This window comes from Lithobates pipiens, unplaced genomic scaffold (genome assembly GCF_037356315.1).
Source record: "Lithobates pipiens isolate NorthernLeopardFrog02 unplaced genomic scaffold, aLitPip1_a1.2 Scaffold_27, whole genome shotgun sequence".
NCBI lineage: Eukaryota > Metazoa > Chordata > Amphibia > Anura > Ranidae > Lithobates > Lithobates pipiens.
The window spans coordinates 225,056,221-225,074,584 of record NW_027507788.1 but is presented as its reverse complement, the minus strand read 5'-3'; the positions used below and the strand labels follow the sequence as shown (position 1 = coordinate 225,074,584).

General features: G+C 45.2%; 1 protein-coding gene across 5 annotated transcripts in view; it reads left to right on the top strand.

Moving 5' to 3' along the window:
• Positions 1–18,364, top strand: part of ACOT7 (acyl-CoA thioesterase 7) — a 343,430-nt gene that overhangs the window by 124,597 nt on the left and 200,469 nt on the right. For all 5 annotated transcript variants that reach the window (XM_077458310.1, XM_077458311.1, XM_077458309.1 and 2 more), the window contains one exon: positions 16,916–17,030. In XM_077458310.1, coding sequence (XP_077314436.1) covers positions 16,916–17,030 — 115 coding nt within the window. The remainder of the gene's footprint in view (positions 1–16,915; positions 17,031–18,364) is intronic.

Genomic DNA, 18,364 nt, shown 5'->3' with positions numbered 1-18,364 from the left:
CAGATCGGTCAGAATACGATCAGCAGATTTTGAATTCTGTGTGAAGAATTGCTGGTGGTTAAGGAGCAGGCTGGGAAGTCGGCCGCCACGTCCTTAACAAACGATGACTTAGCTGTCAGCGGGTTTCCTCACTGAGAGCTGAAATGTGAACAAAAGAAGGCCTGTGTTCTGGCATATACTGTCCGCCCCGTACTGTGCATGCGCAGCGCTTGCGAGGTACAGAGCAGAAGAAGCTTCGGAAAATCTCTGAAGATGAACGGCGCCTGCGCCATGAGTGGAGGTGGTAGCCCCACCATCCAAGCGGACATAGGGCTGGCAGAATTTGAGGGCCCCTCGCGGGTTCGCTTCGCTCGCCACGCTTCGGGCTCGGCCTCGCTGCGCTCGGCTCTTTTTATTCCAACTCTATGTCCACTTGGTTGGTGGGGCTAGAATCGGACTCATGGCGCAGGCGCCGTTCATCTTCGGGTATTTTCGGAATCTGTGTGTGCTGTGTACTGAGCATACACAGTACACAGCGGACACTATCCGATGGGGGACTGTATATGATAGGACACCGGCAATGAAAAATGCAAGGAAAAAAAAAACAGCGTAGGGTCCCCACCATCAATCCATACCAGGCCCCTATACCAGACCCCACGCCAACATTTTTAAAAAAGTGTGTGCCCCCCATTATCCATACCAGACCCTTAGCCGAGGGTCACATGTCCTTAAAATGGGGGGGCAAAAGCAACTTCTCCCCATGCTGGTGAGAACAAGGGCCTCTTCCCCACAATCGTGGTTATGGGGGTACAAGGGGTGTCTTATCGGAATCTGAAAGCCCCCTTTTAACAAGAGTTTCCCAGATCGGCCACCTTCTAAGGGGCCGGTTGCCATACAAATGTCAGTTGTTCCACCTGCCGGCTGTCAAATGACAGCTGGGAGGCGCGGCTCTCGTTCTGGGTGGACATCATATGATGGCCCTCCAGAACTACCGCTCTCGCGCTCCCGTGGGGGTGTGCATCGCACGGCAATCGGTGGTACGGTGTGTCAGTCTGCACCAATCTCTGGAAAAAAGAGCCTCTGACAGAGGCTCTTTACCACGTGATCAGCCGTGTCCAATCACGGCTGTTCACAATGTAAACATGAAGAGCCGTTGATTGGCTTTTCCTCACTCGTGTCTGTCAGACGCGAGTAGAGGAGAGCCAATCGGCTGCTCTCCTGACAGGGGAGTGTGTGCTGATTATCAGCGCAGCCCCCCTCGAATACCCATCCAGGGCCACCAGGATGCCGCCTGGACCACCAGTTATGCCACCCTAAACCATCAGGCAGCTGCCAATCAGTGCCCATCCCGAATGCATTCTAGTGCCATCAGTGGTGTCTAACAATGCCATCAGTGACGCCCATAAGTACCCATCAGTGCAGCCTTTCAGTGCCCACCAAGTGCCACCTCATTGGTGCTGCCTTATCAGTGCCCATCAGTGAAGGAGAAAACTTACTTATTTACAAATTTGTATAACAGAAACAAAAGAGAACTTTTTTTCTCTTCTAAATTTTAGGTCTTTTTTTATTTGTTTTGCCAAAAAAAAAAAAAAAAAACGCAGAGGTGATCAAATACCACCAAAAGAAAGCTCTGTTTGTTGGAACAAAATGATAAAAAAATTAGTTTGGGTACAGTGTAGTATGACCGCGCAATTGTCATTTAAATCCGGCAGCGCTGAAAGCTGAAATGTGGCCTGGGCAGGAAGGGGGGGGGGAAAGTGCCCGGTATTGAGGTGGTTAAACCTGAATACCATAAATAACATATCAGATTTTTTTTGACTCCAGGAGTATTTAGTCTGGAAATTCTATAGAAATTCTTAAACAATGCTTTTATTTAACTAAACACATTAGATTTTAGTTGACTAAAATTATTTTATTCGACTAACACGTACTGGAGATTTTAGTTGACTAAAATACCACTAAAACTTAGACTAAAACGGGACTAAAGCAGCATTTTAGTCAAGACTATAATTAAAACTAAATCGAAATTTGATGCCAAAATTAACACTGCACATCATTGGATGATCCTCGCTGCACCCCCAGAATTCCCTGGGGTCTGATGTCATCATTTATTTCATCTTCACTGCACCCTCAGAACTTCCTGGGGTCTGATCACATCATTAGATGATCTTTACTGCGCCTCCAAAATTTCCTGAGGGCTGATTGGATCATTAGACGATCTTCATTGTACCCCCCCCAGAATTTCCTGGGGTCTGGTCAAATCATTTATATTATCTTCACTGAGCCCCAAGAACTTCTCAGAAGATGTGGTGAAACCACACCCCTGCCACCTCCTGCTAACAGTGCCTTCCTGTTGGCCAGCAAATGCAACGGGAAGTCTTCCTAGCCAATTGGAAAGTATGTAGCGTTGGAGTAGATGAACCAGATGTGTGTCCGAGGATTGAGGGGTGTTTTGGGAGCCCCCCCCCCACCCACACTTTTCATGTGGTGATCTTCATCCATAGCCATAAACCTAATCCAGCCACCTGCATCCCTCTCACCGTTATCTGTATTCTTGGCTGCGTTGTGGAGAGCGCAGACCTTTCATTGTGCCGTCCCACTGAGCAGCGAACACTTTGTATCACAAACGCCACAATATGACGGCTGGATGGAGGAGGGTTGCCAGCATCTGGCACACACAAAGCAAGTCCCTGATGCCGAGGTTAGAATTAGAATATTAGAAGCTGTGATTGGGTTGTGCCAAGAAAAAAGAAAAAAAGAAAGACTTGTTTTATTGTCACCCTCCGTCAAAGGCATGTTATATTGCCAGTCATCTCTATACAACACGGCAAATTGTATTGCCGGCTGGCTGTCTTATAGGAAAGGCGTCGGCGCCTCAAATCAAAGCCGTAAAAGCCTGAATATCAAAGTAGCTGTGATCTGCTGTGCGCTCCCTGTAGGCTCCCTCCACTGAGGACCGTGTACAGGAAAATCCAGCGAAAACGAGTTCTTTCTGAAGCAGCCATGGCGGCACGTCCTCCATTTACAGCTTTACATCGTACATTTATATTGATGAGATGCCAACAGAATAATGCAGCTTGAGTCAGACCCACACAGCAAAATCAACTAATAAAATAATGCCCCTTCCATCGCTTTTCCCCTTTCCTTTCCTTTCCTTTCCTTTCCTTTCCTTTCCTTTCCTTTCCTTTCCTTTCCTTTCCTTTCCTTTCCTTTCCTTTCCTTTCCTTTCCTTTCCTTTCCTTTCCTTCCTTCCTTCCTTCCTTCCTTTCCTTTATTTCCTTTGCCCTTCACTCCCATTTATTCCTTTTGCCCTTCCTTCCTTCCTTCCTTCATTTCCCCTCCCTTTTTGCTTTCATTCCTTCATTCTTTCCTTTGCCCATTCATTCTAACCTTTGCCATTGCTTCCTTCTTTTGCCCCTTCCTTTTGTCTTAACCTTTGCCCATTTGTTCCTTCTTCCTTTGCCCATTATTTCCTTATTTCCCTCCTCCACTCCTTTGCTCATTTATTCATTCCTTCTTTCTTTACTCGTTCCTTTTCCTCCCTTCCTTCTTTCCTTTTTTTTTGTTCCTTTCTTTTATTTGTCATCCGTCCTTCCTTCCTCTTTTTTGTTTTTTGTTTTGTTTATTTCTTTCCTTCCTACTGTCCTTTGCTTATTCATTCCTTCTTTCTTTATCCTTTCCTTTTCCTCCCTTCCTTCTTTCCTTATTTTTCGTTACTTCCTTTCATTTTTTTTCTTCCTTCCCTCCTTCCTCTTTTCTTTCCTCTTTTTTTTTCTTCCTTCCCTCCTTCCTCTTTTCCTTCCTTCCCTCCTTTCTCTTTTCCTTTTTTCCTTCCTTCCTTCCTTCCTTCCCTTTTTTCCTTCCTTCCTTCCCTTTTTTCCTTCTTCCCTTTTTTCCTTTTTCCCTTCCTTCCTTCCTTTTTTCCTTTTTTCCTTTTTCCCTTCCTTCCCTTTTTTCCTTCCTTCCTTCCTTCCCTTTTTTCCTTCCTTCCTTCCTTCCCTTTTTTCCTTCCTTCCCTTCCTTCCCTTTTTTCCTTCCTTCCCTTTTTTCCTTCCTTCCCTTCCTTCCCTTTTTTCCTTCCTTCCCTTCCTTCCCTTTTTTCCTTCCTTCCCTTCCTTCCCTTTTTTCCTTCCTTCCCTTCCTTCCTTCCTTTTTTTTCCTTTTTTCCTTCCTTCCTTTTTTTTCCTTCCTTCCTCCCTCCCATTCCCTTCCTTCCTCCCTCCCCTTCCCTTTCCTTCCATTCCATACTTCCCCCTCTTTCTCTGTCCCTTACTGCCCTTCTTTCCCTTATCCATTACTTCTCTTTCTTTCCTTAATTTATTCCTATGTGTCTTCTCCCTCTGCCCCCTCTTTTCTCATAATTTTCTTGTGTTTTTTTTTCTCTCTCTCTCTCTCTCTCTCTCTCTCTCTCTCTCTCACTTTCGCTCGCTCGTTCGGTCTTTCACTCACGCTCTCTCTCTCTTGTTCGCTCTCTCTCTCTTGTTCGCTCTCTCTCTCTTGGTCGCTCGCTCTCTCTTGTTCGCTCGCTCTCTCTTGTTCGCTCGCTCTCTTGCTCGCTCGATCGCTCTCTCTTTCACTCGATCGCTCTCTCGTACGCTCGTTCGCTCTCTCTCTTGCTCGCTCTCTCTCTCTTGGTCGCTCTCTCTCTCTCTCGTTTGCGTGTTCTCTCTCTCCTGTTCGCGAGCGCTCTCTCTCTCGTTTGTGCGCTCTCTCTCTCTCGTTTGTGCGCTCTCTCTCTCTCGTTATCTCCTATGCGCTCCCTCTGCCCTCTCATTCCTTCTCAAATCTTTTTCTTCCCTTTTTTTTTTTCCTCCACCTCTTTCTTTGTCTAACCTATTTGTTTCCCATCCCCCTCCTCCCTATGTACATATGATTGTGTAATAAACGGGGATATGAGAATTCAATTTTAATCATTCTAATCATTGACCGGCACACCTTTGTACATACGGTCTGCTATCATTTATTTGTATCATTAATAGGAAGTGAGCAGGAATGCCCCCCCCCCCCCCCCCCCCCGTGATCTTTGTAGGGCAGATTTATCCTTAAATTGTTTCCATTTTCTCTGTTCTAACCAAATGGAATTTATTCTGTTTAAATAAAATTTTATTGTTAGACCGTAGAAGAGCCATAAATCCAGAGCGGGGAATGCGAGAGCGCGACCAAATTCTTCCTGTGAAAAAATCGAAAATCCACTTCGGCCCTCAAGTCCCGGGCCGATCATTTACTTTCTTGGCCGGCTGACTCCCATTTTCCGTTGCAGAACGTTCTCGATAACTAAGCAGAAATAGACACTTTTGGTGGAAAATTGGCTGAAGATTTTCCACTGCTGTGAACACGGGGGATTTGTGTACAGCAGCGATCGCTGTCACGTGTGCGCGCCGCTTATCACGCCATTTGCATCCTGTGATATGTCTTCACATCTACATCTTACTTTCCGTGACCGCTAAATATAGTCTCAGACTCGTGTCATTTGGGTTCATTAATATTTTATTTTAGTTTTTATTTTAACCACTTCGAGTCCAGGCGAGTTCTGAAATTCCTCACATACATTTAACAATCGGCATTCTTTCTTTCTTTCTTTTTTTTTTTTTTTTTTTAGCAAATTACTTGGGACCCCCAAATAGTATACAGTAAAACCTTGGATTGAGAGTAACTTGGTCTGAGAGCGTTGTGCAAGACAAGCAAAATAAAAAAAATAAAAAAAAGAGGGGCGCCTTTAAGTGTAGCAATCTGGTTACATTTGATGAAGGTAAAACCTTTTAGCAACTCACGTGATTGATGATTAAAAAAAAAAGGCACATCTAAGTATGCAGGCATCCGGGGTAAAGCTGTCCACGTGGGTCATCTTCCGTACCGCCATCTACGTCGTCCCTCCATCGAGCGGTTCAAGCCTCTACTGCAGGGTGGTCTTCCCGGTCACGATTGCAGACGGACAACGGTGAGAGGCGGCGGTGCGGGGGATGGTCTATGTGGACAGCTTTACCCCGGATGCCTGCATACTTAGATGTGTCTGTTTTAATCATCAACCACGTAAGTTTCTAAATGTTGTACCTTCATTAAATATAACAATATTGCTACACTTAGGAGGCGCCTCTCTTCTCTTCTATACTCTGTAGCTCCTGCTGGATTTTGCTTCTGATCCCCCTGCGGAGGCTTCCATATTGTGAATGGACATTTTATGGTTACACAGCACAACTATATTCTTTTTTTTTTTATGGACTATAAACTGAAGGATTTATGAATAAATGGTTGTGGAACGAATCATTTGAGTTTACATTATTTCTTATGGGGAAACTCGCTTTGATATACAAGTGCTTTGGATTACAAGCATGCTTCCGGAAATAATTATGCTCGCAATCCAAGTTTTTTACTGTACGGTAAAACCTCGGCTTGCGAGTAACGTGGTTTACGAGCGTTTCGCAATATGAGCCGTTTATTTTTTTTTGTTCGACTTCGATTTGCAAGCATTGTCTCGCAAGACGAGCAGGATTCAAGCCACTTGGGTGTGCAGTACCCCATGAGCCCAGAAGTGCGAGGACGCCGGTGATGCTTGGAGACACTCCGTTACCGAGTGTCTCAGAGCGTCTCCGAGCATCTCCCAGCGTTCCCAAGTGTCTATGGGCTATGAGTAAGCACTGATTTCAGTGCGAAATGCGTAAACTTTTTTTGTTCTATGTTCTCTTTTGCTGTATGTGATGTAATTTTTACTTGAAAAATAAAGGCACAAGTTACTACAGATTTCAATCCGTAGTGCTGCTGTCCAGAGTTTCTTCCCTTCCTATCTATTCCTAAGTGTCTCCGAGCATTTCCAAATGTCTCTAGCGCCCCCTCCCACCTCTGGCCACATGCGGTACTGCATATGCTAGCAGAGACACAAACAAATTTTCTGAGTTTCCATTGATTCCTATGGGAAAACTCGCTTTGATATAAGAGTGCTTTGGATTAAAAGCATGTTTTCGGAACGCATTATGTCCCTCAATCCAAGGTTTTACTGTTTGTTTTTAAGCAGAGGCCCTGGAGAATAAAATGGTTTGAGAAATAGGAAGGAGGGAGCATCCACAATGCCACATCCGTAATATATCAAGGGGAAACAAAGAAGATACCAAATAGATATCAACAGGTCGGACTTTTAAAGCATGGAAGCAAATAGGAAAGTAGAAAAAAATATTTTATTGAAAAATGCAATATCATAACAGTGTTCAAAACGATATCAAAATCATATGAAATTATATAATTTGTACATTGAGCCCTTGTGCGTCGCCTCTACGCATTTCGCCTGTAAAGGCTTCCTCAGGACACGGAAAAAAAAGGTTCAAAGACGTAAGCAAGAGAGAGCAACAATAAATCTCACTATCTGAAATGAGTTAAAATTCAAAAACAAAGCCTATATGCGAATAAACTTTGCATTGTATGTCACATTTAAAAAGCATGTGTGGTTTGCTGTCGACATTTTTTTCACACAATATTTGCACAGCAGTTTTTCAAACGCAAATCTTCAGGGGAAAAAATATATAATTTAATGAGTTTTAGTGAACACAAACACAATATAATATCCAATGTTTTGGTAAAATATTATAGATGATGTTTCCCTGAGTTAATAGACACCCAACATGTCGCGCTTTAAAATTGCTCACACCTGGTAACAAACTACAGTACCTAAAAATCGCCATTAGCGACGCTTTAAAAGCCTTTACAGGTTACCAGTTTTGAGCTGCAGAGGAGATCTAGCACTAGAATTATCGCTCTCGCTCTGACGTTCGTGGCGATACCTCACATGTGTGGTGCGATCATTGTTTTCATATGCGCGTGGAACCTATGTTGCGCGTTTATGTGTCAGCAGTTTAAATTATTTTACACTTTATAAAAATATATTTTGACACTGTGTACCTCCCCTTTTTTTTCATTTTTTTTTTTTATTATTGAACTTTATTGCTATCGCAAGGGATGAACAATATAGCCACTCGGATCACTTTTTCCTTGTAGCAAATCGGCAGCACTAAAAGATATCTCCGTGATCGCCCTTCCCATCTAAGGCTCGATTCACATCTATGCATGTTGCTTTTGAGCGTTTTTGCAGTGCTTTTTTGCGGCGCTTGTCGCGTTTTTGGACACGCGTTTTTGCTGCGATTTTACGTTTGGTTTTTTTTTTCTTCGTTTTTTTTTTTTACACTGTGGTTGCTTAACAATCGGCTATATACAGTGAGAAAAAAATTTAAAAACGCGGTAAAACCGCAGTACTTGCGTTTTTGATGCGGGTCCATTGACTTCTATTAGCCCTTGTACACACGGTTGGACATTCCGACGGAAAATGTCCGATCGGACCGTGTTGTCGGATAATCCGACCGTGTGTGGGCTCCATCGGACTGTTTCCGTCAGAATATCCGACCGACAAAGCTGGGCTATAAAATTTTCCGACAACATGGTCCGATGGGACTTTGTCCGATCATGTGTAGAGAATTCCGTTCGGACAAAGTGCCACGCATGCTCAGATCAAATTCCTAGACCAAAGCTATTGGCTACTAGCCTGAACGTAGTCCCGCCGTAACGAAATAACGTCATCACGTTCTGAACGATCGGATTTTCCGACAACTTTGTTCCGACCGTGTGTATGCAACACCAGTTTCGGACAGAATCCGACGGATTTTGTTGTCGGAATGTCCGACCCGTGTGTACGGGGGGCTTAGGCCGGATTCACACCTATGGCATTTTTAGTGCTTTTTGCATTTTGCAGATTTGCACTGCAGAACGTGTTCCATAGGAAACCATGATAAATGGACTGCAGTGCAAATCTGCAAAATGCGAAAAGCACTAAAACTGCACAGGTGTGAATCCAGCCTTACATGAAAAACGCTGCATTTTGCATGAAAAAAAGTCCCCGACCCTTTCCATAAACGCAGAGGCACAAAAATGCATTGATGTGAACACGTTCCATAGGAACCCACGTTAAAAAAAATTTCCCTGCATTTCTGCAAAATGCATCAAAAAACGCGCTAGTGTGAGTCAAGCCTCGGGACGTGTATGTACGGAGGATGAAACGTCATCCATGTTTTTAAGACGTGTGGCAGTTAACGGGAGACCGCTAATAATAATTATATTTCTTAACCGCTTGAAGACCTGAGTTTTTCTGACACTTTTTGTTTACAAGTTTAAATCAGTATTTTTTGCTAATAAAAAATTACTTATAACCCCCAAACATTATACTTTTTTTTTTTTTTTTTTTTAAGCAGAGACCCTGGGGAATTAAATGGCGATTTGTTGTAAAAAAAATTTCTATCCAATGGTATTTTAACAGCGGTTTTACATTTTTAACCACTTCAGGTCCGGGCCATAGCCGAATGACGGCTGCAGCGCGGACCTCAATTTCCAGGAGGCCGTCATAGGACTTCCTCCTCTGTGCACGCTCCCTGCAGTGCGCTGTGATCACTGAGTCACTGAGACTCGGGTGATCACCGATCCGAGTAAGGGGCCGGTTCCGTCCCCTTACCATGTGATCAGCTGTCAGCCAATGAGAGCGGATCGCATGATGTAAACAAAAGCTCGGTAATCGTTTTTTTTTTTTTCTCCTCGTGCTGTCAGCATGAGGAGAAAAAAAAAAAGCCGATCACGGGCTTATGTTAAAGGGACATCAGTCCCGAAGATTACGGAACACAGGCACCTCATCTGTACCAATCCGTACCCCCTGGCAATGCCACCTGCTGCCTATCAATGCCCACAAGTGCCACCTATCAATGCTCACCAGTGCTGCCACCTATCGGTGTAACCCATCACTGCCACCCATCAGTGCCCATCCCTGCCACCCTTCACTGCCACCCATCAGTGCCCATCCCTGCCATCCATCAGTGCTCATCACTGCCACCCTTCACTGCCACCCATCAGTGCCCATCACTCCCACCCTCAGTGCTCATCACTGCCACCCTTCACTGCCACCCATCAGTGCCCATCCCTGACACCCATCAGTGCTCATCACTGCCACCCTTCACTCCCACCCTCAGTGCCCATCACTGCCACCCATCCCTGTCACCCATCAGTGCCACCCATCGGTGCCCATCACTGCCACCTCATCAGTGTACATCAATGAAGGAGAAAAATTACCTGTTTGCAAAATTTTATGACAAAATATAAAAAAAAAATATATATTTGTTTTTAAATTCGGTCTTTTTCAATTTTTTTAACAAAAAATAAAAATTGCAGAGGTGATAAAATACCACCAAAATAAAGCTCTATTTGTGGAAAAAAAATGATAAAAATTTCATGTGTACAGTGTTGTATGACCGCGCAATTGTCATTCAAAGTGCGTCAGCGCTGAAAGCTGAAACTCGGTCTGGACAGGAAGGGGGTTTAGGTGCCTGGTAAGCAAGTGGTTAAAGCGGAGGTCCACCCTAAAATGGACCTTCCGCTCATTGGAATCCTCCCCCCCTCCGGCGCCACAATTGGCACCTTTCAGGGGGGAGGGGGGTGCAGTTACCTGGATAATCCAGGTAACTGCACCCACTTCCGGGATAGCTCTCTGCGGAAAGGGGCGTAGATTACGCCCCTTTCCGCAAGTGCCCGCCCACTTCCGCAAGAGCCCCGCTGCCTGCTGGGAAACACACAGATCCCAGAGGCAGCGGGGACCGTCCTTATTGCGCAGCGCGACCCGCGCATGCGCAGTAGGGAACCGGGAAATGAAGCCGAAAGGCTCCACTTCCTGATTCCCATACCCAAGATGGCGGCGGCAGCACCCGAGTGACGATCTACAGATCGGCTTCGGGTGCCGACATCGCGGGCGCGCTGGACAGGTAAGTGTCACTATTTTAAAAGTCAGCAGCTGCAGTATTTGTAGCTGCTGGCTTTTAAAAAAAAAAAAAAAAAACGCGGAGTCCCGGCGGACTCCCGTTTTTAATGAATAAAAAAATAAAAAAATAAAAAAAAAAAGATAAAAACAATATAGACCCTACGTTTTTTGTAAAATGTGAAAGATGATCTTGCGCCGAGTAAATAGATACCAAACATGTCATGTCTGTGGAATCGTGACAAACTACGGCACTTAAAAATCTCCATAGGCGACGTTTTCAAATTTTTTACAGGTTACCTGTTTAGAGTTAGAGGAGGTCCAGTGCTGGAAGTATTTCTCTCGCTAGAAGATTCGCGGTGATACCTCACATGTGAGGGGCGAATACCATTTTTTTTTTTTTTTTTTTTTTTTTACATATATGTGTGTGTGACTTTCGTATGCGTTCACTTCTATGTGCTTTATTTATTTCTATTTTTTTCTTTCTTCTTATTTATTTAACTTTTTTACTCTGTTCCTTAAATACATTTTTTTAAATTTTTTTTATCACATTTATTCCTATTGCACGGAATATAAACATCCCTAGGAAATAACTGATTTCACTATGCAGTCTGATCCATGTAAATGGCCCCCCACTCTCCAACCCATAACCCCCCCCCCCCCCACTTCTCCGATCACTCTTCTTTCTCCTGTGGGGCTTCTATGCAAATTTCACCATGAAGTGGACAAGCCCTTTAATGATGACTTCCAGGAGCGCTCGGCGTTCGTCCTCCTCAGACGGATGGAAGGCGCGGTCGTTGTTACTCGATTCTTTTTTATCTTTATTTTTTTCTTTTGAAGTTTTCACACCTTCCTTTTTTCTTTTTTCTTTTTTTTTTTTCTGTGTGAATGTGATCTCTGCAGGGGGGGAAGTCACACGGCTGGCAACGTGTTATTTATTTTCCATTTGGAAGAATCCCGACCTCAGACTGGAGAGAAGTGTGACAGCGCTACAGCTGCGAGTCACCCGCCAGAAGCTGCTCCTCCTGGCAAACATGTTACGGAGAAGGCTCGCCAACTTTCTCTTTTTTTTTTTTTTTTTTTTTAAAGTGCGGCTCCACCTGGAACAGATTTTTTATGTTTATGCAAAACGGTTTACTTTTCTCAAGGCCGTTACTGCAGATTGTTCCCTTTGAATGGAAGCCGGCGCTCATTCCATTGTTCATTGTGGTGTGCCGTCGCACAGATTCATAAACTTTAGGCATTTTTATAGAGCAGTCAATTTATGCAACTCTTTACATACTGTATATTCACATCAGTCCCTGCCCCCCCCCCAGGGAGCTTGCGTCAGTCCCTGCCCCCCCCCCAGGGAGCTTGCGTCGGTCCCTGCCCTCCCCCCCCAGGGAGCTTGCGTCGGTCCCTGCCCTCCCCCCCCAGGGAGCTTGCGTCGGTCCCTGCCCCCCCAGGGAGCTTGCGTCGGTCCCTGCCCCCCCCCCAGGGAGCTTGCGTCGGTCCCTGCCCCCCCCCAGGGAGCTTGCGTCGGTCCCTGCCCCCCCCAGGGAGCTTGCGTCGGTCCCTGCCCCCCCCCAGGGAGCTCGCGTCGGTCCCTGCCCCCCCCCCAGGGAGCTCGCGTCGGTCCCTGCCCCCCCCCAGGGAGCTCGCGTCGGTCCCTGCCCCCCCAGGGAGCTTGCGTCGGCCTCTGCCCCCCCCCCCAGGGAGCTTGCGTCGGTCCCTGCCCCCCCCCCCCCCGGGAGCTCGCGTCGGTCCCTGCCCCCCCCAGGGAGCTCGCGTCAGTCCCTGCCCCCCCCAGGGAGCTCGCGTCAGTCCCTGCCCCCCCCCCCAGGGAGCTCGCGTCAGTCCCTGCCCCCCGAAGAGCTTGCGTCAGCCCCGGGCCCCCAGGGAGCTTGCGTCAGTCCCTGCCCTTAGACTCGGTTCACACTGGCGTGATGAGGGAATCCTGTGAATCCAGTGCGGGTTCCCGCATCGCACCTTAATCACGCAATGATCACATTGAGATATGAGAACCGCTGGGGGTGTCCATGTACAGTTAACACCCCCAGATCGGATCGCAGTGCGAACTGTAAATCGGTGCAGGAATGGGATCGCATAGATGTGAACACCCATGCGATCGGATTCCAGTGAAGACCAAAAAAGGTGTGAATACGATTTCAGCCATACAGTTTGGCTGAAATCACATCGCAACAGACATCGCATGTGATCTGCAGAGCAATGCTGTGAGAATCGCATGTGATGTCTGGCATCCTACTAGCATGAACCGTGCCCTAAGGGGCTTTACATCATTCCCTGGCACTAAGATGCTTACATCATTCCCTGGCACTAAGATGCTTACATCATTCCCTGGCCCCGAGGAGCTTGTATCATTCCCTGGCCCAGAGGAGCTGATATCATTCCCTGGCCCCCGAGGGAGCTTGCATCGGTCCCTGGCCCCCGAGGAGCTTGCATCGGTCCCTGGCCCCCGAGGAGCTTGCGTCGGTCCCTGGCCCCATGGGAGCTTGCATCGGTCCCTGGCCCCAGGGGAGCTTGCATCGGTCCCTGGCCCCCGAGGAGCTTGCGTCGGTCCCTGGCCCCCGTGGAGCTTGCGTCGGTCCCTGGCCCCCGTGGAGCTTGCGTCGGTCCCTGGCCCCCGTGGAGCTTGCGTCGGTCCCTGGCCCCCGAGGAGCTTGCGTCGGTCCCTGGCCCCCGAAGAGCTTGCATTCTATGGTCTAGGGCCAGTTCAGACAGAAGCCAGTCAATTTACCAGCATGATTTTGGAACAAAATCAGAGTTCCTGGAGGAAACCCAGTGCTACAGAAGTGTGCTTTGTATGGGCATATTTTGAGTGCCCTTTAAAACACACTATGTAGCGGTGTGCTGCGAAGAGCCGCAGTGTTACTGCAGTTCACTAGGTGTGATTGGGCCCTGCTTTAGAGCTAGAGCCCTGCAGATGCTCAACGCACCCCGATTTAGGCCTAGAGCTGCCTAATTGGTGGGCAGCGGCGTTAACTTCACTGATCGGAGAACTAAAGCTCTGATGCCTCTGGAGGGAGACCACTGCTTCCCTACAGAGAGAGTAAGGCTCCTTTTCTTGCAGGGAAGAGGCTTTTCTACTCATCCTGTGGCTGCTTTCTAAAGAAAATGAAGAGTCTGTAGATTTGTTGCTTGGAATATGAAACTTATTAAATGGTTGACACTAAAAAATGATTGGTTAATTTCATAGAGATACAGAAAGGAGCTAAAACTGGATAAGAGTCCAACATCATTTTAATGATTATTTAAAAATAAATATGTATAAAAGCAGCAAACGCATTTTGAGTCAACACTGCTCCCCCTTCGACAGGCCTCAACCCAGGATAAAACTTGGATGGACTAGGAAAAAACTGTGACTTCACAGATCTATAATAGAACTAGTACTCAACGCTTCCAGTGCTGCTCAAGTTGTTGCTCCATGAGAAGAGTTCCATCCAAGTCGAGTCCTGATGAAGAGGGAGTGATGTTACCCCGAAACATGTTGGAGTTTTTATATGAAATTTTTTTTTTCTTGCCAACAACTAAAGTTATCTTGGACTCTCTCATCTGGTTTTGGTCTGGTGCTCATTTCTGTATTCCTATTGCTTGAGCGTTTTTGTTGGGTGGCCAGTGAAGGAAGTCTTGCTGTGTGTGGGGGGGCGGGCTGACTCACCAAAGCGGTTGGCTTGTATGAAGGTTTCCTTCATCTTTCTAAACATGCGAATCTAAAGCTCCGTTCACACCTATGCAGACGCGTGCTCATTTCTGCACGCCGCCCTACATGCGAAAATCACATAAGAGGTGCAGGTACTTTGTTACCATTTGTTATGGTGCGCGTTAGCAAAATGCGTTGGCGTACCTTTAAGAACTATTAATAATAGGACCGCTGCCCTGCTGCCCGCTTGCAAGATGCACGTCTTCCTGAAATGCACAGATGTTAACCTTAAGGGCCCGGTTGCGTTTGCGACTGTCCTTCTAAAGGGCGCTAAGGAGGCGATACATCACCTCCTCACCACGGGATTTAACAGGTAAATGCTCCACTGTGCCGCCATCTTGTGACTTCCATGAGTCACGTTTGTCGGGGGTGATGCCATCTGCATGCCCTCTTTTGAGTGGGTTGATGGGGGGGGGGGTAAAATCACAGCTTCGAGATAATGTTGTGAAGTACAATAAAAATTATGGGACGCGATTCTTAGGTCTCTTTTATCCAGGTTCGAACCTCTTCTAGCTTCTTTCCTTTCTTTTCTCTTTTTTTTTTCCTATCTCATTTCCTCTATGGCGTGTTTTGACTTCCCCTACGTTTTGATGGTGTTGAGTTTACATACCCAGTATAGTGATGGTTGGGTGGTCTCCAATGGGTAGGTACCGATCTTGTCAAGGTATTGGCTGGAAGGATGTTGATCCGCAAATGACGAGTTGCGTTTATTTTTTTGGGTATTGCATTGTGGGAGAGGCTACTCCTCTCAACCCATTTGGTATGCTTGTTTGTAGGGAGGAGCCTGCTCTTCGAGTCGAACATCGGGTGTTCATTTGTTCTAAAACTAACCGAACATATGGGGCGTTCGCGAAAAATTTAAACGCCCCATAATGCACTGTGAGATTGCAGTGCACTGCACCCGAAAAAATGGCAGGTTGTCTTTGGGAAATAGACGTATGAGTGCTGCCAGCATTGCTGCAGAGGTTGTAGGGGTGGGGGGTCAGCCTGTCAGTGCTTAGACCATACGCCGCACACTGCATTAAATTGTTCTGCATGGTTGTCGTCCCAGAAGGAAGCCTCTTCTAAAGACGATGCACAAGAAAGACCACAAACAGTTTGCTGAAGACAAGCAGACTAAGGAGATGGATTACTGGAACCATGTCCTGTGGTCTGATGAGACCAAGATAAAGGTATTTGGTGTCAGATGGTGACAAGCGTGTGTGGGGGCAACCAGGTGAGGAGGACAAAGACAAGTGTGTCTTGTATACAGTCAGGCATGGTGGTGGGGGTGTCATGGTCTGGGGCTGCATGAGTGAATGAATAATTTGTATAGCGCACAATGCAAACTGAATCGCCTCAAGGCGCTGTGATGAGCTTTGTTGTCCAGCTTCTAGAAGAGCAATCAGGATGACTGGGGGTTGGGACTTTAAATGAAGCAGGCAGGTGTAAAACATTTAAATTTATTGGAAAATCAATGGTAAGTTGCATGAGGATAGTCATGAGTCCACCAAGAAGACCAATATATTCCATACAATGGATAGACATACAGCAATAACAATTGACCACTAAAAATACAAATCACATTACAAGTGATCATTAAGTAAAACATATAGTTGGCATAAAACATGGCATATAGTAGCTCTATGCATTTTGTGGATTCATCCACTCTTCAGGAGCATGCACGTGGAAAACTGAATGCTGTAGTATAATAATAAGAATATCTGTAAGGTCTGACCCTGTCACGGAAAGCAGATTTTAAAATAAAGTAATTAGAAGTAATATTGGCTAGGATAAACCCCCCCAAAACCACTCTCAAGAGTACTTACATTATCTGTATCTATGCATTAGCAATGTGCCAAAATGAATCAGAATGACCCCATATGGGTATCACTGGTGGGAGCTGAGGTGGTTAAGGCAGACCAGGACTGGACAAGGATGGTTTCCAAAAAAGAAAATTCCAAAAATGAATAATGGTCAGCATTATACAAGCTGTTATACAAGCTGTACACTCACTACTTTACATTGTAGACAAGTGTCATTTCTTCAGTGTTGTCACATGAAAAGAGAGAAGAAAAGATTTACACAAATGTGACTGAGGGGTGTACTTACTTTTGTGAGATACTGTATCAGCAAGTACATATCATAATATCATCACATACATATCACTAATAGCTTTTAATCATGTTTATAAATAAATTATGGATTTTTAATATACTTCATGTTTTGTGTGATGTAAAGTACCCAAAAAAGTCCCAAATACCTCTTTGAAGCCAATTTACAATTATACGGGTTGTGGTGTAATAAGCGATTGGCGACTCGCCCACCCACCCCACCCCCCCTTGTACTGATATTGGGTTTGTTTGTTTTTTTTTTTTTTTTTGTGTTTTTTTTTTTTTATTTTAATTTTTTTTCTGTGAAATTTTCCAATAAATACTTTGAAAGGATGAGATTTTGCTCAGAATAGAAATCTGTTGTATTTTCAGTACGAGAATGAAGGAGAGGAGGAGGAGGGGAAGAAGAGGTACGAAAATCAGAAACTGGATCGTCTGGAAACCAAACTGAGAAATGGTGACAACATCATTACAGTCATTAACCCAGGTGAGGGGATGCAGGAGTGTTTTTATCTGTTTTCATTTGATTTATTCAATAAATGGCTACATTCAATCAATAAAATCCATCAATAAATGAAATTTTATAAATGAACGAATAACATTTATTAATGTAATAAATGAAAGCCATAAAATTTAATCATTTTTAATAAAAATAGATCATCCAAAAAAAAAAAAAATGATATATTAAGTTAAATCAATAGAATGTTGTTGATAAATAAAATCAATGTATTGATATTAATTTGATAATTTAATAAACCTGAACTAATCAATAAAATGTATTAAAGCAATTAAATTAAATTCATAAAATGTTATTAATAAAATAACCACTTCTGGACTTCCCGGCGCACATATACTGCGGCGGGGCAACCCGTCTGGCGCTACGCGCCAGGGGAGCGTGCGCACGGGTCCGGCAGACTCTATGTCCGCCGGCCAACCCACGATTGCTTCACAGAGAGGCAGAACTGGGATCTGCCTATGTAAACAAGGCGGATCCCCGTTCTGACAGGAGACAACACTGAGATTGGCTGTTCCTCGTGATCAGAAACGGAGATCTCGGTGTTGTCCCAGTGAGCCCATCACCCACACAGTTAGAACACACGCTGATGGAACACCGTTAACCCCTTCCCTGCCAGTGACATGAATTCATTGATCAGTGCATTTTTTTTTTTTTAGCACTGGTGCCCAAAAAAGTGTCAGTTAGTGTCAAATTTGTCCGCTGCAATGTCGCAGTCCCGCTAAAAAACACAGATCTCCGCCATTTCCAGTAAAAATAATTAAAAATAATTAAAAGTCCCTAAACCTATCCCCTATTTTGTAGATGTGATAACTTTTGCCCAAACCGATCAATTATTGGGAAATATGTAGAAGAATACGTATCGGCCTAAATTGATGAATACATTTTTTTTGGATATTTATTATAGCAGAAAGTAAAAATTATTATTATTATTATTATTTTTTTTCAAAATTGTCGCTCTTTTTTTTGTTTATAGCGCAAAAAATAAAAACCGCAGAGGTGATCCAAAAGCTCTATATGTGGGGGGAAAAAAGGCATCAATTTTTGTTTAGGTACAGCATCGCACGACCGCGTAAATGTCAGTTAAATTGCAAAAAAAGGGCCTGGACATTAAGGGGGCTAAATCCTTCCGGGGCTGAAGTGGTTAAAGAGGCCCTAGAGCAGGGGTCTGAAACTGGGAGCCCTCTAGCTGTTGCCATACAGTCCCATGAGGCATTGCAAGGCTGACCGTTACAAGAATGTATTCTACAGGCAGAGGCATGATGGGACTTGTAGTTTTGCAACAGCTGGAGGGCCGCCAGTTTGAA